General features: G+C 41.9%; 2 protein-coding genes across 9 annotated transcripts in view; one reads left to right on the top strand and one right to left on the bottom strand.

The window, feature by feature from the left end:
- The first annotated feature begins 510 nt into the window (after positions 1-510).
- gldn (gliomedin) lies at positions 511-7,298 on the top strand. 2 transcript variants are annotated; one of them, XM_085273670.1, is made up of 11 exons: positions 511-1,585; positions 2,656-2,703; positions 3,156-3,207; positions 3,295-3,312; positions 3,464-3,562; positions 4,071-4,172; positions 4,271-4,387; positions 4,617-4,697; positions 4,782-4,907; positions 5,004-5,154; positions 5,246-7,298. In XM_085273670.1, the coding sequence occupies exons 1-11, from the start codon at positions 1,043-1,045 to the stop codon at positions 5,709-5,711; spliced, it is 1,803 nt and encodes a 600-aa protein (XP_085129796.1). In that variant the 5' UTR covers positions 511-1,042; the 3' UTR covers positions 5,712-7,298. The 2 variants fall into 2 exon arrangements, with proteins under 2 accessions (XP_085129796.1, XP_085129805.1); XM_085273679.1 differs by lacking the exon at positions 2,656-2,703 and having other exon boundaries at positions 517-1,585.
- Positions 6,773-22,110, bottom strand: part of dmxl2 (Dmx-like 2) — a 49,050-nt gene continuing 33,712 nt past the window's right edge. For 2 of the 7 annotated variants that reach the window (XM_085273612.1, XM_085273603.1), the window contains exons 37-56: positions 20,386-20,516; positions 19,655-19,900; positions 19,194-19,376; positions 18,854-18,931; positions 16,394-16,584; positions 16,138-16,271; positions 15,962-16,047; positions 15,572-15,773; positions 14,987-15,104; positions 13,917-13,982; positions 13,142-13,228; positions 12,783-12,904; positions 12,525-12,663; positions 11,028-11,088; positions 10,745-10,872; positions 10,592-10,669; positions 10,397-10,488; positions 10,254-10,306; positions 9,937-10,154; positions 6,773-8,493 (exon numbers count right to left, since the gene is read on the bottom strand). In XM_085273612.1, the coding sequence (XP_085129738.1) occupies positions 8,284-8,493; positions 9,937-10,154; positions 10,254-10,306; positions 10,397-10,488; positions 10,592-10,669; positions 10,745-10,872; positions 11,028-11,088; positions 12,525-12,663; positions 12,783-12,904; positions 13,142-13,228; positions 13,917-13,982; positions 14,987-15,104; positions 15,572-15,773; positions 15,962-16,047; positions 16,138-16,271; positions 16,394-16,584; positions 18,854-18,931; positions 19,194-19,376; positions 19,655-19,900; positions 20,386-20,516 (2,623 nt within the window). In that variant the 3' untranslated portion in view covers positions 6,773-8,283. The remainder of the gene's footprint in view (positions 8,494-9,936; positions 10,155-10,253; positions 10,307-10,396; positions 10,489-10,591; positions 10,670-10,744; positions 10,873-11,027; positions 11,089-12,524; positions 12,664-12,782; positions 12,905-13,141; positions 13,229-13,916; positions 13,983-14,986; positions 15,105-15,571; positions 15,774-15,961; positions 16,048-16,137; positions 16,272-16,393; positions 16,585-18,853; positions 18,932-19,193; positions 19,377-19,654; positions 19,901-20,385; positions 20,517-22,110) is intronic. The other 5 variants (XM_085273621.1, XM_085273656.1, XM_085273637.1 and 2 more) reach the window with 5 other exon arrangements.

Consider the following 22,110-nt stretch of genomic DNA (forward strand, 5'->3'; position numbering starts at 1 on the left):
GGCTTTAACGCGGCTGCAAGAGCATGTAGGTCAGCGACATGAAGTGAGCAGTGCTCTAAAACACCACAGATGCCAATTAACTTACTCATTAAAGCACTATTAAGGTAGTCACATCTTTGTTTAAGCCAAAGCAGGCTGTCCCAGCTACCTTTTGCAGGGAGAAAAGCTTCAAATGCCTTAATTTCTTTTCTGCTGAATTGTCACCTTTCCAGTTAAATGTCATTTTTCAGTTCTAAATCAAAGCTGTGGAAATGGGCCATTGTTGCGCCTGGTGAATGGAAGCTGTGAGGATGTGACAAGGACGAGAGCCGGGGGGAGAAATTCAAGGATACAGGAGGTGGGAAAAAGGAGAGAACTCAGTGGAGCTATAGTGGTAATATGTAATGATGTAATGTATTTTCTTTTAATGCCATATAGGCCTAACAACAACAACAACAACAACAACAATAATAATAATAATGTAATTGTGTAATAATGTAAATGTACCAGTGAAGTTGGTTTTTTTTCTGGTGTATTCGTGCTTTCTTGTAATGTGTTTGAGTCCTCTTGTGTGTTCATCATATATGTGCGCGTGCATGTGTGTGTGTGAGAGAGATGTCAGTCTGCCCACGGCGGTGCAGTAGAATGGGTTCAGATGAATATAAATCAGGTGACTGAACAGGCGGGGGTTTCTCCCCAGACAAGCTCAGAAGATTGTGTAATGCCCACTCCTACATCACTGGTTTGCATGTACACACACACACACACACACACACTCACACACATACATAACCCCATCTCCACTTGGTGAACAGCCACTGTATTTACCAGTCTGCCTTCAGACAGACCACCAGTGTTGAGCTCAGACACTGAAGCTGACTAGATTTTATTTAGAGATTTCAAACAAGCTGAACGAGAGCTTAAATTTCCGCTAAAGTCTTCCTGTCTCTTGGATTACTTTGAATTTTAGATGTTTTGATTTTTGTTGGGAGCACCTTGTTCCATAAGGTCATAGAGCTAACACATCCTCTGTGCTGTTTCACTGTTCTTTCATTCTCTTTGAATGCTGAGGTCAGTGGTTGACCCCCAGAAGAGAGGAGGTGAAGTGGTGACAATGTGGATTCCCACACCCAGCATGACTCTCCCTCAGCGGATGGTGCTGTACGGGACGTGTGTCGTGGCACTGATGAACTCTATAGGCCTTCTGGTGCTCTTGGTCCAGCAGAATCAGCAGTGTGCCAGGCTGGAGCAGACAGAGGCACGGCTGATGGAGGTGGAGCAGAGCTCTGTGGTGGAGTTTCTTCAAGAGGTGCCCAGAGGAGCAGCAGGGCTGCGGGCGAGCGTGGGGGAACAGCCACAATATCAGTACCAATACTCCAGGAACAAGAGGAGCAAAGAAGAGGAAAAGGAGCTACAGCAGGAGCTGCAGGAGATTCGCCAGGAGGAGGGAAAGGAGATCAGTGAGCAGGAGGCCAGCCAGGAGGTCGGAGAGGAAACCGACAAGAGGACGAAGCACGAGAAGCACAAGCAGCGGCACAGCCAGCACTACCACAAGGCGCAGGTGCAGGACGACATGATGATGATGATGACATACTCCATGGTCCCGGTGAGTCTAGATCCTTGAATGAGAGAGAGAGAGAGAGAGAGAAGGCAAGCCAGGACATTTAGAGCAGCTCAGCCTGCTTCCTTGTTTTGTGATTGCTTAATAATGCTGTCGCTAATGGTTCACTGGACTAATGGCTGAAAGTCGTAACGCTCATGGAGCCTGACGAGCTGGCAGCGCCGAAGGCTCCAGATCCTGTTTGTGGTAATATGATTACAGGAATTTTAGTTTAGATGTCCTAATCAAACTCCAACAGAATATTTCCATTTATCAAACTACTTTTTTGTAAACACACTTGAAGTTTAATTTTGTACCATTTTAAGCTTCTACTCAGCTACATTTCACAGAAAAACTGTAGTTATTTAACATACTGAGATTCTGCATTCAAATCATGCTCGTCTTATTGAATATGACTTACTCTAGTCACTGCCACAAAGTAAATATTATTACATATCAAATAATAATAATAATAATAATAATATTCCTCGCAGATAATTATGTATATATCTTAAATATTATTCTATAGATACTGACTTAAAAGCACTATACAAAAGAATTTCAACCAATGTGAATGACTGAATTTGAGCCAATGAATGTTAATGTAACTTAAAAAAGGAAACATTCCTGACATTCTCAGTAACATTGAACAGTCTGATTTCTTTGGAAACACTCTGTGAAACTCATTAACTAGCTTCTGATGACTCAGAGGGTAACGGTAAGGGTTTGGGGGCGTTATGTGTAGCTGGCGGATTTCAAGATGCATAATGGATGAAGTTAGAGCCACAAATTCAACTGTGAGACAACAGCAAATCAGATTTCAAGCTAGCACTTCAGTCAGTGCAGTCCCCTTTTGCTCTGAACATGAACCCTTTACCCTTCTGCAATCAAAGCCTAGACGAGTAAAACTAGTCAGTAGTTTTTGAACTACAAAACAGAAACTGGATGTTCTATTCTAGAGACTATCATATAAAAAGACTGGAGTTAGATTTACCCCATACATCCAAAGAAAGCGACATTTAATCTTCCTTTAGAGCACCTTGCCTCAGTGCTTCTTTTTCTCCACTTCCCTACAGAGCAAAAGTGTGCAGCAGTCAGAGTTATTCTACCTGCACTTTAAAAAGGTGATGCCCGCCTTGCATGAACTAGGGTCAGCATCAACAAGCTCTTAATCTCCATGCAATATTTTTAGCTCCTCTTGCTCTTTTCTCTATAATAACCAAGCTCAGAGTCAAATGTAAAACAATTAATACTCAGACTGTAGTAACATTTCTCATCTACCAAAATGATCAGTCAGTTTAATGTGTATGTCAGGCTCATGTTCTGGCCTGTGCACAGAATGCTGACTCATACCTACTGAGTGTGAACACCACACAATTAACACGATGCTAACTGCAGTTTCCTTAATGGCCGCTGGTGTCTTTTAACATGAAGGGGTTTCTGAAGTCTACACAGATAATCTTTAACTGGCACGTTAAAAGGTGCAGGGTTTTTATTTTTAATAGAGTAATTTTAGGTAAAGTATGCTGCTAAATTTACTGCATTAATATTTTTTCTATTTCCTCTTTTACTTCAGATCAAAGTGCTGATTGATATTTGCAACAGCACCAGGGGAGTCTGCATAGCTGGTATGTTTTACTCGTATGAATCATGTGATCATGTTCAGAATATTACTTTTAAAAAATTCTCTAACATTTCTAAACTTTCGTTTACAGGCCCTCCAGGTCCGCCGGGTAAGTCAACCCACAATTCCTAATCCAAATTTAAAACCTGCTGTAGGGTATGTCTCCTTTGTGGTTTAGTGACCCATATTCTTGATAAGTCTTTTTTTAATGTTTATTCTTTCGTTGAGTCCACAGTAAAGATTTTTTTGTGTTACTCTAGGTTTGCCTGGTGCAGATGGCCTGCCTGGACACAATGGGACTGATGGCATCCCAGGACTGAATGGACTTCCTGGGGCTGATGGGAAAAGAGGAAGAAAAGGTAAGGAATTAGTGCTTTCACTCGGCATCCATCCTTATTTTGTCCTCAGGCAATCTTGGCCATTTAAGCATAGAAGTACTGGCACAATGTAAAAGTCAAAAGGTTGAGTATAACCTGCAGAGAAAAGTATTAAAATAGCAAAAAAGAAGAAACAGCCACTTAAACTCCTTGGCATGCACACACACACACACACACGCACAGACTTCTTTCTGTCCATGTATCACAATGCAAGCAGAATTTATTCACATTTTTGCTTCATGAATGAGTGAAGAGTTTGAAACAGCTTTCTTCCCTTGCCGATATTATTCATCTCTGTGGTTTTGGGCTTCAGCTGAATGAACTGGAAAACTGTCTTCCAGTATTCTCCCACTTCACTCTGCTCTCCTCCACAGTGGATGGCATGATTCATGCCAGCAATTCAATGGGACAATTCATTTCAACAATGGGGCAAAGTGTATTGAGGTTACGAATACAATGTTCTAGCTATTTTGCACGGTGTTCTCCGCAGGGCCACCAGGTGAGAAAGGAGAACCAGGAGAAAGAGGGGAGCGAGGAGAGCTGGGCCCACCCGGAGAGAAGATCCAACCATCCAATGATGCCATTATTGAGGGTGAGTAGAACTTTATTGACTTGAACCATTTTGCAGATGACCTGAAATAAAAATAAATTTAAATGGATAACATTTAGACATTCTCTCCATTTGAGCAGGTCCACCTGGGCCTCCAGGACCACCTGGGCCTATGGGTCCTCCTGGCCCGCCGGGGCCTCAGGGGCCTCCCAGAACAGGGCACCGCAGAGCTCACCTCCAAGCTTCTCATAATCAGGGTGAGAGATCAGTCATAGTTTGCAGGTGACATTTGTGTTCCTAAAAACAGTTGTTGACAAAATAATTTTCAATGCAATCAAAGCTCTCGGGAAGAAGGTTCAAATTCTCTCTCTCTTTTTAAATTCAAAGACCCCCCCCCTCCCTCCCCATAAAGTGTCTAATTGAAACCTTCTGACAAACTAGTCCATCAATGACATGACTAAAACAGGATGAAACTGCTTCTAACAGGGCTACATGCCATTCCAAATGATGAAACCTCACCTGTAAAGGAGACAGAAAAACTACACGAGAAGACTGCCAAAAGGAACGGTACGTTTCCAGAGGAGGTTGTGTTCATGTGCAGTCATGTGACCTGTGAGTAAATCCCCTGAGATTTTTTGTTTTTCCCCACAGACTGCCTGATTAAGTCTCTGATCAACCCCAGAAATGTGACAAAGATGAAAACCACATTTGGCACATGGATGAAGGACACCGCTCAGCTGAACGATGAGCGAATATGGGTGGCGGATCACTTTTCTGGTAGGCTGGTTACAGAGTGTCGCGCATGTGCTCCTGTCCCCACTTTTATAATCTCCACGTCTTTTAGCAGTAAAGATTTTGCTTGTTCTTCCCCAGGTCGCATGCTGAAGGAGTACAAAAGCATTTCCTTTTTCCAGAAGAACAGCAGCGACACCATAGACGTTATAAAGTACTATCAAGGCTGCGGCCACATCGTTCACAATGGCTTCTTTTATTATCATGCTGCTGGCACTCCCAGCATTGCCAAGTAAGCCTTAAAGCCACTCGATGCACATCAAGGTGATTTTTTATGACTTCCACATCCTTCATTTAGCAGCTTCCTGCTTGTGTGTTCACAGATTTGACTTCAGCACCAAAAGACTTCAGACTCTCACTATTGAAAACTCTTTGTACAACAACCTCGCCTACCTGCTCCCCAACTCTAAGACCTACTTCAAGCTGGCAGCAGATGAGAACGGCCTGTGGCTGATCTTTGCATCCAATGTTGACGAGAGCATCATGGTGGCCCAGCTGGACCAGAAGACCTTCTCCGTCACATCCTACGTGAACACCACCTATCCTCGCATCAAAGCCGGCAACGCCTTCATCGCCTGTGGCGTCCTGTATGTCACCGACACCAAAGACACCAGAGTCACCTTTGCGTTTGACCTGCTGAAGGGAAAGCCGGTCAATGTGACCTTTGACCTGAGGTCTGCTGGTGAAGTGCTGGCAATGCTCTCCTACAGCCCAAAGGACAGACACCTGTATGTTTGGGACCACAGCTACGTCAGGCTGTATGTGGTCCACTTCATCTCTGATGAGTGAGAAACATGATGTCCGAACACGACCGTTACAGTAAATACTGAGAGCAAAACGCCTGCAGACTTTCATCTATTCACTGCATCTGAAAACTGATAACACAAGAGTGACATACACTGTGTGTGTCGCTGTTTTAAATATATTGTCCCGTGTTACTTTTGTGTTAAGTGAAATTGTAATTGACCGTCAAACTATTTCACTAAAGTAAATATGGTTTTGGTTAACAAGACGTTTGCGCTGTTGCCTCACAGCTAGAAGGTCCTGGGTTTGAATCCGCCACCTGGCCAGGGCCTTTCTGTATGGAATTTGCATGTTTCCCCCGTGTAGTCCAGCTTCCTCCCACAGTCCAAAGACATCCAGTTAGTGGGGTGAGCTCAACTGGCAATTATAAATTGCCCATAGGTGTGAATGTTTGTCTGACTATCTGTTAGCCCTGCAGCGACTGCTGACCTGTCCAGGGTGTATCCATCCTTTCGCGGAAGAAAATGTATGAATGGATGGATGAAGGAAGTGCTGTATTTACTGTACATGGAGTTTTCAAAGGACACAAGATTTACTAATAGTGTGAAAACTTATCATTTTGTATAAGCTGGCAGTTTATGCCAATCAAACCTATAACTCAACTTTTGTTGCCATTTGCGTTTTTGCATGGTGGGTCACCACTGCTTGATTTTTATACAGATGTAACTCGTGATGTCCCTTCCCCCTCTTTTTGTACATATAGACAAACCTGCCTTTGTAAGGAAGCAGCACAGCTGTCTGGCTGCAAAGGATAATAAAAATAAAAATTAAAAAAAAGAAGAAAAAAAAAAAAGCGCCAAATCATCCTGATGAAATAAAAAGAATTTATTCACTTTACAAAAGGTAAAACTGACCATGACCTGTTCTCTTACACACCTTCAGGCTCAAGTACCCTAATAGGCCTCTACTCATAATAATGGCTTCTTTTCGACTGTTTGATGTGCACGTACACACGAACGCGCGCACACACACACACACACACACGACACCAGTGGGACCATTGGGGAAACACTTAAGATGCATACAGTACACACAGAGGGCAGAAAGAGAGGGAGAGAAACACAAATCTCTTTAATAAATACCATACATACACTTAACAAAAGTTACAACTAATCCAACTGGTATGATACAAACCAAAAATAAAGAAATGCCTTCATGTTTGTACAAGGTTGTTGTGATAGTTCATATATATATATTTATATAATTTATATAATAAAACTATTTCAAATGTTGTACTAGTAGGCCAAATAAAGCCAGACATTCATTTGTATATAATCGTTTCCTCTTTAATAACCTATTTATTTGAAATAAACTTTTAGTGTCTCCAGAATTTGAGTGCAAATATCTATTCCTTATGGATGAAACAGTAAAAACAACTAGTGAGGTAAACACACTTACAGTAGACTGTTGCACATCTCCCAGTCAGATTACAGTAAAACCCCTTACATTCCTAAAATAAAAGGCAATAAGATAAATAGTTTTAGAAAGGAATGGTCAACCAAATGAACACAAACATAAATAACTTAAATAAGAAAATCAACTCAATTAAAAAAAACAACAAATAAAATAAAATCTTTGTGATAAAACCAGAAGTGAACCTTTGTGTTTCTGCTCTGGGGTGAGTGGGTGGGTGGATCTTTAGCGTTGTACCAGACAGATGGAAACACTGAAATCACAGTCACAGGAGTAAAACACACAGTCTTCCAAACAGGAATGTTCTAGCAGTGAGTCTGCCGCACAAACAGGCATTTGAGGGCAGGTGGGCGCGCAGACGTACAGATGGCAGACACAGCAGAGTGAACACGCACGCAGAGGGCCAAACTGGAGCGGGCTGAACCCAAACCATTATAGGCCAAGTGAGTGATGGGCAGCCAGTGGAAAAAGAGAAGGGGGGGGGGATACAGACAGGTGTCACTATCAGGACCAAATGCACCATCAACTCTTCCACGGAGCTGAGAAAGCTGGGCAAATAAAAGGCAGGAGGGTGGGGGGCAAAAACCATCGAAACAAAATGCAGATTCCAACAACTCGATTCACACTGGAAACCACTGACTTAATAACAAACCACGGTGCTGGTTACAGTAGATGCTAAGAGATTTCAGCTGTGGGCACAAAATGACAACAGTTACACACTTTTAAAATTTTTGCTTGAGCACTTTTACAGAGCACTATCAATAGACCTGTGATTGCACCGCATAACGAGAACAGGACATGCATAGCTTCCCTATGGACACACTCTAAGAGTAGAGATTCTTCGATAAAATTACAATAAAACTAGCTTTAAAATCAAGTATGATACCATTTGCTTGTAACTTTGTTTTCAGCCTTTGGGAAAATAAAATGTTTGCAGCTCCGTTTTTAATCTTCTGGATACGGCCAACAGTAAACTCATGAACACCGTTCATGCTGAAAGTTGCCAACAGCGTGGTAATCTTTTGACTAACTCTTCCCCCAGCAGCGTTTCTATTAATGCCTACAGAGTGTTACAGAAGCATTTCGGTTTTTTCCTCCACTTTCTGACCCTTTCCTCTTAGGACCCTCAGAATTACAAAAAGCATTACAGGGCGTCAACCAAGCTGCTGGGGATATTGTAGCGGTCTGGGAGGACCCTCATCTTTAGGGTGCCGTCTGCTCCGCAGGTGAAGATTCGGTTTCCGGGTCGCGTCTCCACCTGCATGACACCTGCGCCGATGTTCCGGAAGATGGACTGCTTGGCGTGCTCTATGCTAAAAGAGTGCATGAGCCCGTGGCCGGCTAGCTTCCACACCTGGGTACAAAGGAAGAGAGAGCGAGAACAGAGTATATAATTAGTTTCTCTTCCCAGGGTTTTCTGGATGGAAAAAAAAAAAAAAAAAAACCCAAACAGATCATTTTTTAAATAATGAAACTGGAGAAATTAAAAACTATTTGGCTGGGGACACCACTTGTTTGGCATTTGTGATCAATTAGCATTTTTCCATGTTGTTTCTACAAAGAGACAAATGTGCTTTAAGGATCCAGACAACCCCCCCCAAAAAGGTGGTTGTTGGAGGTTGATGGCAGTAGCAGGAAAAGAGAAAGAGGTTGGACATGGGTATAGAGTGCTAATCTGTGTTTGCTTTTGTTTCTAGCAGGTTGACGCAGTTGCCGGTAGTTTGCATACCTTGACTTGTCTGTAAACACTCGCCAAGCAGAAGTGAAATGATTGAAAGTCTGATGCAAACAAAAAACAGAAAACAGACACAGTCTGCACCCTTTCAAATGTGTCAGTTACAGCGATCAGGCACAAATTTTACTTTGAAGGTGAGCAGCCTTAATTTCTGGTTTCCTTAAATGTTTTTACATTTCACAACATGTAGAGTAAATGGCGAGTATTTCCAGACAAGTTGGTGTCTTCCATGAAAACTACAGGTGATCACAGCAATTTTTATTAGCCAATCAACTAAGTCAGAATACAGAGAACACATTTATCAGTAATAAAAATAATTCTCAAATATTTCAGGACAGTAATTTCAACCAGTACTCCATGTGATTGTGCCAAACATTAACACACTGCTGCTTTGACTGTCACTGATAAATCCGAAGTCAGATTTGAATATATAACATACAGTAGTCTGTGTTTTAGTTAGTTCAGCCAAAGTCATAACAAACTATTTTTAGTGACAAGAAGAACAAGGCTTCCTGCAGCAGACAGTATGGCACCCACAGAGGCTTTATCATCAAATCAGTCTGAGTTTACATTAAAAGATAAAAGAATCTGAGTTGATTAAAAGCAGCATGAAAGACTCACTTCTCTAAATCTTTTGCCTTTAACATTTTCTTGTTCCTGCTTATAACATCTAAAACAAGAACGCAGTCATCCCGGCAGTGCAGTGTTGACCTTTAGACCGTATCACCTCTGTGTTTTAAGTCTTTGATCTCATCTCCTTATACTGGAATACTTAACAAACCACAACAGCAAAGCCTGAAAAACTAGACCTGGAATCTTAAATCCAGGGACAAAAGTGTTGTTTGAAGGCTAGAGAGCTGCACCAAATACTCCTCCAGTTTATGGATTAAAAAAAACAAACTTGGAATGAATATAAAATAATTCTCAGTAGTTTTGATGCTGAATGCTTTATACAGTGCTTATGTTTAATAACATTCATTGACACAAAAGGATATTATTCCTCAGCACACAATGTGAGCGTGTATCAGCAAGGAAGTGAGTGAGAGAAAGAGCATGCGTCACCTTCATGTTGCCCTCTGCAGAGCCAGTGACGAAGAAGTCCTCAAAGGCATCCAATGCGAGGGCCTTGATGGCTGAATCATGGGCCTGGAAAGTGTGGAGCAGCTGCCGCTGTCGGATGTCAAACACGCACACAAAACCTTTTCTGCCTCCAGTAATCAGCAGCTGCTGTTTAGGAGCATACTGAAGCACAGTGGCCCCGTTCTCATGGCAGGGAAAAGCTGAAGGGGGAGGTAGGAAGTAAAAGTGGATAAACTTGAAATATAGGGAAAAAGAAAATCACTGAAACTCACTTATTAGAATAAATATGGATTTCTCACCATGCACCATAGTATTGTTAGGTGAAATCAGAGTGTCCCACAGGCAAACATTTCTATAAATAACATAAAGCAAAATATTATGCAGCTGGAAAAAATAAACAAAAAGAAAGAGAGCAGTGTTTGATTAGTCGTCCAAATCTGACCTGTTATCATTGGACTGTCCGGCCGTGGCGATGAGACTGGAGGATGTGATGAAAGCAAAATCCCCGCAGGTCTTAGTGTGGCATTGCCAACTCTGAGAGCAAGAACAGGAAAATAAAAGCACATTTTCATTTGAATTATACAGACCACTCATATTGTGTGTGTGCTGTGAATAAGGAGGTGGGAGGGAACCTTACCAGGTACGGTTTAGGGTTGGACGATGTCTGGTTAACCTGCCAGAGACTGAGGAAGCCCTCTCCATCAGCGACTCCACACTACAAGAATGTTTCAGAGGAATCAGAACAATGGCACCGTACACACAAAACACAGTTGCTACTTTGTGTGTGTACCTTGTTGCCCTGGGAGTTGAAATAGAGACGGGTGACTCGAGCGTTGCCTGCTTGTCTGAAGCAAATGAGTTGCTGAGGTCTGTTCCATTCAAACATCCTCACGCTACCATCCTGAGCCCCAGTCATGTCTGATACACAGCCCCACACACACACACACAAACCAGGAAAAGAAAGGGAGAGAGATGTTGGGGAAAGAACAGGAATACAAAGCAGGAGAAGCTATATAATTTACTTATACGTGTTAAACATGTATACTGGTGAATCCTCTCAAAGTAGCACTCACAGTACTGATATATGGGATGGGATGTCATTCTCTTCACATTGTTTAGATTCCTCTTCATAATCTGAAAGACATCAATATAAACATACATTTATCTTGTAATTAGCTTAAATTAATTGGGCAAACAATTAAGTTAACTATCTGAAAACGTCAGGCCTGAAGATCAGCCTAGTGAGTGGTTGACGACCCCCTGAGCAATAACTGTTGCCCGTTTGGGTTCCACTCTTCACAGTGTCACTACCACTTAGCGTGCATTTAGCAAGTTTTTGCAGACAAATTGGTTTACACATTAATCAAAGGCGACCATATCAATCTGCTACCAGCCAAAGCAATCGCAAACAGCTATTCAGTGCAGCGCCGATCATCAGTGGTCATCAAGCAGTCTTTAGGCATTTTTAAGTGGAGCCTTGGGCTAACCTAAGCAGTAACGTGATTGGATGATGGGCTGACTGAGGCACCGTCTATGTGCGCAAGAGTTTAAATCACTTTTATCGAATCTTCTTCTCAGACACACATGACACTCGTTCAGGTGTGCACTCGTTCAGACTTATACGTGACTATGGTAAATTACACATCACTTCAAACATCAAGCAAATTTCTGCAGATCGCCTCAATATTCCAGCTCTTTTAGTTAAAACTCATTCCTGCACTTTCATGACTTCTTCAGCATCAACAATATCTTTAAAGTATTTTACATGCATGTAATTTCACATTTTGGTCATGAAAAAACTTTTTTTCTGACCACTGCTGTAAAGACTAATTCTAAAACTGGACAGATAGTAGCTTTTAGACAGATGAAACAGCAAACTAATTTACATGAAATACAAGTGCAACTAATTTTGCTGCACATCAGAATATGATAATTGAATATGTTAAGAGAGCCCTCCTCAACCTTCACATTTAACAAAACCCCTTCCACAGTCGTTTGAACCTCTATGACACCCTCGGTCTTGTCCTCCTTTGTGTATCACACTAAACATTTATCACCGTGGCTGGGACACTGAGAACCTATCTGCGTGTTAGTCTGACGCAAATCTGTACCTTGGCTAGCCGTCTGAAAGGGCTTCTGATATCTGTGTTTATATTTGGCCATCACTGCCATGCAGACACACCCCCAGTCTGTATCTGCATCTACAGACTCAGCAGGCCAGCTGTTTAGTCGGCGTGGTTCAGCAGCGATAACAATAAAAAACAAACTTTGCCTGAAAACGTGCAAGCCCGGCAGACTGCTGAATAAAATCCCCAAATTAAATTGATTTTTTTCCAGAAGCAGAAGTTTTAAATGAAGCGTTTTCATTTTGTAAAAATACATCTAAATCTTTACTAATGAATATTATGAAATGAAACGACTGCAGAGTCATGCCACCCTTTCTATGAGCCCTGAAACAGAACTTAATCACCCTCTACTGGTTATCGCTAAATACTGCATATGTACTGCTGCCTGGTTTTGCTGGATTCAGGTTGCACAGCTGTGTAGATTTGCAGTGAAGAATCGCGTACCACACTGGCTCCCATACTGGTCTGACCACTACCGAGCCACGGCATGGATGCAGAGACTGGCATCTGCGGTGGTGCAAAGGGGACGGAGCTAGCCTGGGCAATATTGGTGTGCGAAGAACGATGATCTACATCATCAGAGCTGTAAAACAAACAAACAAAAAAACACAAGCTATCATTTAATCGGAGAGGAGACAGGGAGTGTGCAGTCCAGGCTCGGTGAGATTTGAAGGAAATCATATGATCTGCTGCTAGTCTGACCTGCGAGACTCCTTATCAAAGTCCTCCCCAATCCACGTGTAGGGCTGGACAGCTACTAGACTGGACACATCAACCTCTTGGACATCATGGGTGGAAGCCAACACTATTTCATTAGAGTTAGCCTAGGAAAGTAAGGAAGCACGGTGGATAAGGCGAGACAACACATATCACTAGCTTCTCTGAATTCCCAGAAAGTAACTGCCATGTATTTGCTACTTAAAAAGGATTTCTAGAAACCTTCATTCAATATAAATCTATCTAATAATCCTGTCTCCATGTACAGTGTCCTCAGAATCAAAGGAAATTATGAACCACAAGTTTTCCCCAGTATTTTACACAAGTTAACACCCACAACTGACCTTATTTATGGCAAATGCCATGATTATATCAGACTCCTTGTGGATGATTTTAGCTTTTCCTCCAGGGTAGCCCAAATCAGCCTCCACCTGGAAAAGACAAAAAGAAAAGGAAAACATCAAAGCTGAAGAGAGAAACACTAAAATAAGGTTCTCCTGGGTCAGATTAATGGTATGAAGGAGATTTTTAAAAAAATAAATAGACTTTAATTTCCCTCTAGTAGGATAGAAAACAGAAAATATTGACAAGTATGACTACTGAGCTTCTGGGCTGACACCCTCCAGTTAGAAAGCCTCGCCACCACACCCTGACAGTGAGCATGCAAGTTAGTAGGTTTAAAGTGTGTGCCATCTCATTTATGTGATTTTGAGTCCTGCAGAATCAGTCCAGCTAGAAAGGATGTGAGCTACACAGGGAGATGAGTTATTGATAGGTTTGGATAGGAGGTTATGTGAGTGGATAAGTGTCCCAGTGAGAGGAAGAGATTAGACATTAGATCTAAGCCATAGAGCTTCGAGTAGATTTTATGCCAAAAAATTACCAGAGCAGTCACTATCAGGCCAAGCTAGAGAGGAGACATGCAGTGCTTTACCCCAGCATGGCGGGATCTCAAAACAAACTGCAAACCAAACCCTGTGCAACTGGTGCAAGATTTCTTTTAGTGTTTAATGCACTTGCTCCTTCAAGCTTGGCTTCGCAATGACTCTCCCAGACAGAAAAGATAGACAGATGCTCAGACAGAGCCAGGGCCTGGGCTGGTACAGTAAATGATACTACCTTATAGGAACTGCTAGCTCCTGCTTTGCAGTGTGGGCTTATACGGTCCGTATGGTTCTCTACAGACTACACACACACAGAGGCAATATAGACACAGGACACACCAACACAGCACGACACAACACACATGCACAAACAGAAAAATAAATCATGAAATGAAAATGAAAAAAAATTAACAAAGCTGACAGGATATTGTATACTTGGTGATAAAATGGGAGTAAGTCAGACATGTTGCAGCAGGTATGGAGACATCTTACTATTACAGCTGAATTTGACATGATGTTATTCCAGTTAGCGAAAAAGGTTTTAATTATTAACTAGGCATGAGGACAAGAATCTATAGGAGGTTTTTTTTTTTAAGTTCGAGCTGCATTGGCAGTCTGTCATAAAAGTGACTGATTCAGACATCACAGAAGGCAGTGAACCATCTTATACTTGATTATATGTTAAAGGAGTCAAAGCAAAGATAAGAAAAATATTAATAGTGATAAAAATGCTCACTCGGTGCTTTAAAAAAAAAAAAAAAAAAAAAAATCAAGGGATGAATTTAGATACATGACTAAAAAAAATTACCAAATTGCCATTTCCAACTAATAGACTGCAAAAATATTCCAAAGAAAAGATCTGGGAAAAAAATAAAAAATATCTGGACAACCGAGCATCTGGATACCGTTTTCCATTTTTAAGGGAAAACCTACTGTGGACATGCGGCACACTAAGAACTAAAGTTAAATTAAAAGGCATATAAAATATGTTATTTTTGTAAAAACTGTTCGGATACTTCACTTTGGTAGGGCTAGTTGTTTGATGCCTACAAGGATCATAAATCTCTGTTTATAGGCGTCGTGTCTTTACGTGTGGTTAACCTGGGCTAATGTCAGCAAATCCACTTCAGAAATTTTCTATGACAATCATGTGTTACACTAAGATGAGGAGGAAAAAAAAGAATAAAAGAAAAAACCAACATAATATAGTTGCTGACTAATGTGATGTTCAAGTACTTAAAATTCATAAAAGAAATTATAAACTTCATCTAAGGAAAAAACAAAAATTAAATGCCATGTGCCGACCTCGCTCTGCTTCCTTTTCTTTGTGAAGATGTAACGGATTAATGTCTCCTGAAGAACTTCCTGTTTGACCAGGAAATGCCACAGACGTCGGGCTGGAAAGGACTGGTGGTTCCTTGTCCTAAAGAAAAAAAAAGTGGATGAAAACAAGGTCACTTTGAAAAATCAGAAGCAAAGAAACTAACAGAGTAACACAAATTCCTGTAGTCTGCATGGAAGAAAACTGTCTTGTCTGCAAACACTTGCCAGCAATCTTTAGCAAGTAAAGCCTGAAAAAACACGAAAGCTTGAAGAAATGTGATGTGAATCTGGAAAGAAAGAACAGCCATTTTCAAAATTCAAGTTATGCCTTCTGGCTGAAACCAATATGTTTCTAAGGGTGGAACTTGTTTTCCATTTCCAGTCGATTTACACTTATTTCACTACCACTTGTGAGCAGTTAGCGAGTTGTTCGGAGAGAATACTGTTTTTTCCCCCCAGCAACCTTTGGTCACTAACTGGTGTCTACATCTGTGCTACTGAGGCCTTATCTATTTATCTGCTGTAAGTACAAAGACAAAAATTACATATAGATGATGTAATACTCACTTGAAGGGTGTGTTGTCAGGCTCCAGCATGGCCTTATGTCGCAGTATTGCAGGGCCACCTCCTGTGCTGAGGTCAGTAGGGTAAGTGTTGATGTAGTTGGGAGGTGGGCCATCAAACGTATTCATTCGCTCCAACAGAAGCTGCTCCCAGGTCTCCAAAGTCTTCAAGGCAGCATTGCTCAGAGGGGACGTGACTGGCAGCTCTGTGACACAAACACATATACAAATTTGATATTCAGAAGCAAAAAGCTATGAAGCGTTTATCTGTGGATTCCATATGATTAACAAATTATTGTTGAAATGTCCTAAAATATTTCCATGCACCTTCATAAAGAATGCATCGCTTACGTTTAGAGAGGCGTTTAGGATCGGTCTTTTGGCGAGCATGTACCTGTAAAGTCCAGGCCAGTGAGAGGAATGAAGTTCTTGACATTGTGATAAGCCAGTTTCACCATGACCAGGCGGATCAGAAACCAGCTACATAACCCACAAACACACAAATAATTAAAATATGAACCTCAATGAGTCTCAGAGGAAATAAAGAGAAAGAAGCATGGCTGGCTGTACCTGTAAGAGTTGGGGTCAGAGTGCTCAGTCATCTGTGTGTCAGATAGGAAGGCGTCATCATCATCTTCGTCATCCTCGGCACCGCTTTCGTCTGAGTCATACAGGGCGTTGCTGTCTGACAGTGGCAGGAAAGGCTGAGAGGGGAAATGATCAGCAAAGAGTAAATGAAAGGCTTAAATATGTATATTGTTTTGTTTTGTTTTTTTAAACCTTAAATCTGAAGCAAAGATTCAGTTTGACAGCTTTACTCTCTTACTTTGGCCACAAAATAGTCCCACATGCTCAGCTCTGGGGGAATGAACTTCTCCCTGTAGGTGGGTCTTTCAACGGGAACAGGAGGTGGCGTGGCAGGTGTCTCCTTTACAGGGCGTCCAGGAACCAGCATCCTCATGTTGAATCTGCGTCTGTATCGGTCCACATCCTCTGCTGGGGGCTGAGGGGGAGCCACTGTAGCAGAAGAAGAATGAAGAAATGGTATATTTCAAACACAAGACAATTTGAAAAGAGGTCTGCAGTGTGCTGCATTTTATACAAAGGCTGAAGATCAGCTGAAACTCAGCATCACTTTAAATCCAAAAAAGAAGAAAGAAATAGATCCGGAGGAAAAGCACTGCATCCACATCCTACATAAAACACATAATACCTGAGAAAGGAGGCTCCTGTCTGCACCTAACTTCAGTCACAAATGACACGTCATACACTTTTGGAAAGGAGAAATACAAAAAGGCACAAAAAGCACACGTTTGGGATGTAAGCACAGGGCAAGAAACACTCGCTAGTACACAAACCTGCACCATTATCCAGGATGACCATCTCTGGTATCGCACCAGACAAAACAAGACAAGACACAAACCAGAGTAGACAGTGCAGTTAGACACACAGATACTGCACAGTCCATTACATAATAGAATCAGCGAATATTTCATGTGTGGGCACAAAGAACACATCAAACGATGGCAAATTTCTTCAGCGATCATGTGCTAAGCATTTCCTCATATCCACAGCACTTAATAGGCAAACAGGATGAGACTGGCAACTACAGTATGTTAAGGTTAAAATGAGTTAATTAGAACATGACAGTTGGGCATCAGCATGTACCTTTTCTCTAAAGCTGTGTGACTGTGGCATGCATGCAGGTTTGCCGCGGCCCTCAAAAGGACAATTTTAACAAGTGATTTTTATCAACAGGCTGGCATTTAAGATGGCCTGTCCTCTAAAGGAGCTCTTCAAAAGGCCCCTGGCCTTGCTCAGAGCTGCCTCAAGCTCTAGAGATGTGGAGTCTAAATGCCAGTCCCCATCTTCCTCCCTCACAAACACAATGTGAGCACGGTATACTCTGGCCTGATGAATATGGATGAACAGTGTCAATTTCAGCCAACAGTGACACAGTAGAGCTGTGAGCACTTTGGGAATGGCTTAGTTTTTGAAATAAACAGACAAACACCTGAATCATGTCACACAAGCGCTAGTATAAATCTATAATGCAGTAACTAACTCAACTGCAAATTACTTACGTACACCAACTCCATTTGCATTACTTCAAAATACAATCCCAGTTTCAAGAGAGTTGGGATGCCGTGTAAAATGCAAATTAAAAACAAAATGCAATTTTTGCTAATCTGTTTTCATCACAGTAGATCATAGAAACCATATCAAACATTTGAAGGGAGATTAAGTACCATTTTAAGAAGGATATTAACTCGTTCCCAATTTGATAGCAGCAACATGTCTCAAAACAGTTGGGGCAGGGCCATGTTTACCCACTGTGCAGGATCCAACCTTATTTTAATCTGTACAGTCAGGACTGTCTGAGCAGAGCAGCTGCTGGACTTTTGGGAGAGGAATGCTGTCCCATTCTTATCTGATATGGGAATGCAGCTGCTGAAATCTGCAAAGCTTTCCCTGAAAAACTAATCTGAATGGGAGCACATGTTCCTCTAAAACCTGTACATACCAGTCAGCACTGATGGTGTAATTCCAGATGTGCAAGCTGCTAGTTCCATAGGTACTAATACAGTTCCATATCATTTCTGAACGGAGCGCTCTCCTCTTTAGTCTGGAGGATGGTGCGTCCATGTTTTAACAAAACAAAGAATTTCATCTGACCACAGATCAGTTTTTCTAGTTTGTCTGAGTCCATTTGAAATTAAGTTTGATCCAGAGAAGACAATGGTGTTGCATTCTCTGGCAACGGCCTTGTCCTTTGTGCACAGGGAAGATTTCTCCAGGTTCCTTGAATCTATGAATTTTCTTGAATTTATGGACAGTAGATGATGAGATTTTAAAAGTTTTACACTGAAGAGGACCGATGATCTTCAGCTCTTGGAGATGCTCTTTTTTTTTTTTTTTACAAAGCAATCATGTTAGTGACATGTTGTAAATGAACCTGATTAATTGCAAAATGTTACTTTTCAGGCCTTTTGTCACCCTGTTTCAACTTTTGGTATTTGTTGCTGTCATCAAATTCAAAGTGAGCAAATATTTTTCATGAAAGAGTAAAATATCTCAATTTAAACATCTGGTAGGGTTTTTGTGTTTTATTGTAAATAAAATATAGGTTTAAGAAATGTGTAAATTATTACATTCTGTTTTTGTTTAGATTTAACACAGCACCGTAGTGGTTTTCTTGAATTGTGGTTGTATTTCATTCTAAAATCTGGACAACACACAAGTAGATATTTAGCCTGAACGCTACAGGAAGCCTCTGAAAGTGTACCTGGTTTAGTCTCAGATTCACATATAGTGGGCTGCTCAGCATTGGCCTCTGAATACTCGTTGCTAGGCCCAGCTGGTGCTTCAGTGACACAAAATGAGCACAGAGGACGTTACAACATGTACATGCAATGCAGTATACACACACACAAACACACACACAGCTGTTGGCTTGTCATAACAGTAGTGGATTTTTTTTTGTTTTGTTTGTAATGCTCATTCAGCAGTAGCTTCACGATAGAGTGGTGGGTCATTCAAGCAGCTGCAACAATGCAAACCTTTACAATTACCATGCACTGCAATTCTGCAAACCAGCACTGCAATCCACCAGCCCAGTTACTCACAGCTGGTGTTAGCTGCAGATACCACAGTGCCCACCCCCTCGTCCCTTAAAACAGGAGGAGGGGGACGTTTAGGGCGCTGGGTTTCAGTAGGGGTGACAGTGGGGTTTGAGGTGAAGTTGCTCTGCTCTGGTCTTCCTGTCTCTTGAGACTCCTCTGGCCTGGCTGCCTCAAAATCAGCTGGCGCTGGGACACAGGGCAGAGGGCACACTCACACAAGACGCTACACACGAGTAGCAGCAGCATGTTAGGAGCATCAACAGGACAGTGCTAAGTAAATATCTATGCGATAATACCAAAAGTGCAAGTGATCAGAGATGTTAAAGGGAAAACAGACGTGGGAGGAAAAAGGTCAACTTCATGTGCTGAATCAAGGGATAAAGGCAAATAATTACAACCATGAACAATGTTGACATGGTAAAGATAAAGGTTTTAGATCGCCAACTACCAAATTGTCCTTTTACCTGGTGGAGCCTCAGGCCTCTTTGGCTTAATGACGACTTTGGCCCCTCCTCCGAAGACTGCGGCCCACACCCGGTTATTGAGGGGATGTGCTGCCAGGCGGAAGAGTTCATTGCTGCTGTGAGTGCCCAGGCCATGGATTAGCAGGGAAAGATAAACTGCCACAACAGCTTCACACAGGAGCACACTGAGCTTTGGCTGGTCCTCGTCCCTCGCAGATGTCAACAATGAAATCAGGGACGACACACCTGCATAGAGGGGAAGCACATCCAACGTGATAAACGTGCAACAGATTACCCCCTAATTTACACAAATAACTTCCACAGGCAAACAAAAACACCATCTCAGCACCATCGAGAACCCATTTATGAAACCTTTTCAGGATGGCGTGATCAGTCTCTTTCTTTCCATTTCCTTCCCAGAGGCCACTGAGCTCCTATTATAGAACACCATCTGCCTCTCTGCATAAACACAGACTGCCTGCTTTGCTCTGCTCTCTCTCGTCCTGCTCTTCACATTTTCACAAAATACTGTCCTTGATGTTTACACAGAAAGCCATTTTCCCCATCCTATGCATCTGTGAGGATCCTCAAATATGACTTCAGTTTCATTTTGTAAAACTACAAATTAGAGCAAATGTGTTATTATATTCTAATCCAAATCCTCTCTTCAGTCAGAATCAAACCAACTCCCCAAATACACCACTGGGTAGCAAAGTAAGAGGTCTTATTACCTGGCCACTGTGCAGGTGCAGAGGTGGGAGTAATATGCTCTTCAATGCTTTCTGTGCGGAGTCGTTTCCTCTCACTGAGCAAAAGGCCCTGGTAAACCATCCCTGTAAACTGGTTGGCCTCTGTTTGACTGCTGCAACGCAACCAAAACATTAAACGATAAAGTCACAACAGCCCAAAACATGCATGTTCAACATTTTGTTAAATATATTTATTCTTCTTTCATAGTGTGAAACTCAAAGATACAAATGTCTGAACAGACCAGGGCCCTGTGCTTCGTACATCGCTTACTACATCCAAGATCAAATGAAACATCCAAGATCAAATCATCGCGCTAACCGTGAGCTCGCTAATCCGGTTCCCCGAACACACCTGCTGTTGACGATTAGTACAGCTGGATGAAGTAATGTGCGATCACTGGGTGCCGTAAAAGGGGATACGCATCGATAGCAGAAACAGTGATCGGCAACCCGCTGATTGGTTGGCGAAAATGGCGAAGGAGCGCGCTCGGTATTTTTCGGCAGCAGAGCAAGAACTCTTGAGTGAGGGATTTCAGGAGTTTCAGAGTTTAATTAAAACGCAAGGGAACACTGCAAAGGCTGCAAAAGCAAGGAGAGAGGGCTGGCAGAAAGTTGCTGACAAATCAAACTCGTAAGTAATTCAATAATAACAATAATAATGGAGTGGATTTATATAGCGCTTTTCAAGGCACCCAAAGCGCTTTACAATGCCACTATTCATTCACTCTCACATTCACACACTGGTGGAGGCAGCTACAGTTGTAGCCACAGCTGCCCTGGGGCAGACTGACAGAAGCCAGGCTGCCATATTGCGCCATCGGCCCCTCTGGCCAACACCAGTAGGCGGTAGGGTAGATTTATCATATCACACCATATTATCCAATATTATATTACATTATATTATATTATAATATGTTATATTATATCCCCTTTCACATTAGAGCCACAACAGGACCCACTAGAACATGGGAACAAGTAAAAGTGAAATATAAGAATATTCTACAGAATGGTAATATTTATCACTTATATTGCTTGTCGTCTCTTGGAAAGAGACCCTGGAATACTCTGTTTGTTTGTTCATAACAGCAACCAAGAAAAGGGCAGAGCAAAAAAAAAGACAGGTGGTGGTCCTGCACCCCCTCGTCAACAAGTTGGTTAAGTGAATAATACCCTCACGGGAAAATCGATATCTCTCTATGAGCACACTGTCGCGCTGAGCTAAAGGATCCTGTCTGTCCCGCAATATACGCTGAATTCTGAGGACTCTCCTTATCAATCTTGCACCTTCCGCAATGGGTTGCTCGCGTAAACGGACAGGATATGACTGCGACAGACTTCCCAAATCCACCTTCGCTTTTATAGCCGTGGTCTCTCATCTTGATTACACGAAGTAATTTACAATTACTACTGTGAAATATGAATTACATCTGTAATAATCACATACATGTAATAGAATGTTAATAGTACATTTCCCTTTTTTAGGGAATGACCTGTATGTATCTGTGTGAAATCAATAAAAGGATCAAGTGCTGCATTATCTTCAGTTACATTGATAATATTTATTTATGGTGAAACAGTGGTGGAATATCGCTGTTGCTTTCGTATGAATGACGCGGACATACCTGCGTGGCCACGATCTAATCCTGTTTACATAAAGTAAACCTGCTCCCCAGCAGGTTTACGCTTACGGCTCTGTTGCTATGACAG

This window comes from Mchenga conophoros, linkage group LG1 (assembly GCF_057382185.1).
Source record: "Mchenga conophoros isolate Kocher_MC1m ecotype Shallow Benthic linkage group LG1, M_conophoros_male_GT1.1, whole genome shotgun sequence".
NCBI lineage: Eukaryota > Metazoa > Chordata > Actinopteri > Cichliformes > Cichlidae > Mchenga > Mchenga conophoros.

Bases quoted from the DNA above. Each gene is read 5' to 3' on its own strand.
- gldn (XM_085273670.1), top strand. From the start codon at position 1,043: ATGCTGAGGTCAGTGGTTGACCCCCAGAAGAGAGGAGGTGAAGTGGTG. The intron at 4,388-4,616 runs GTGAGAGATCAG...TGCTTCTAACAG, and splicing joins CCAAGCTTCTCATAATCAGG to GGCTACATGCCATTCCAAAT. The intron at 4,698-4,781 runs GTACGTTTCCAG...TTTTCCCCACAG, and splicing joins GAAGACTGCCAAAAGGAACG to ACTGCCTGATTAAGTCTCTG.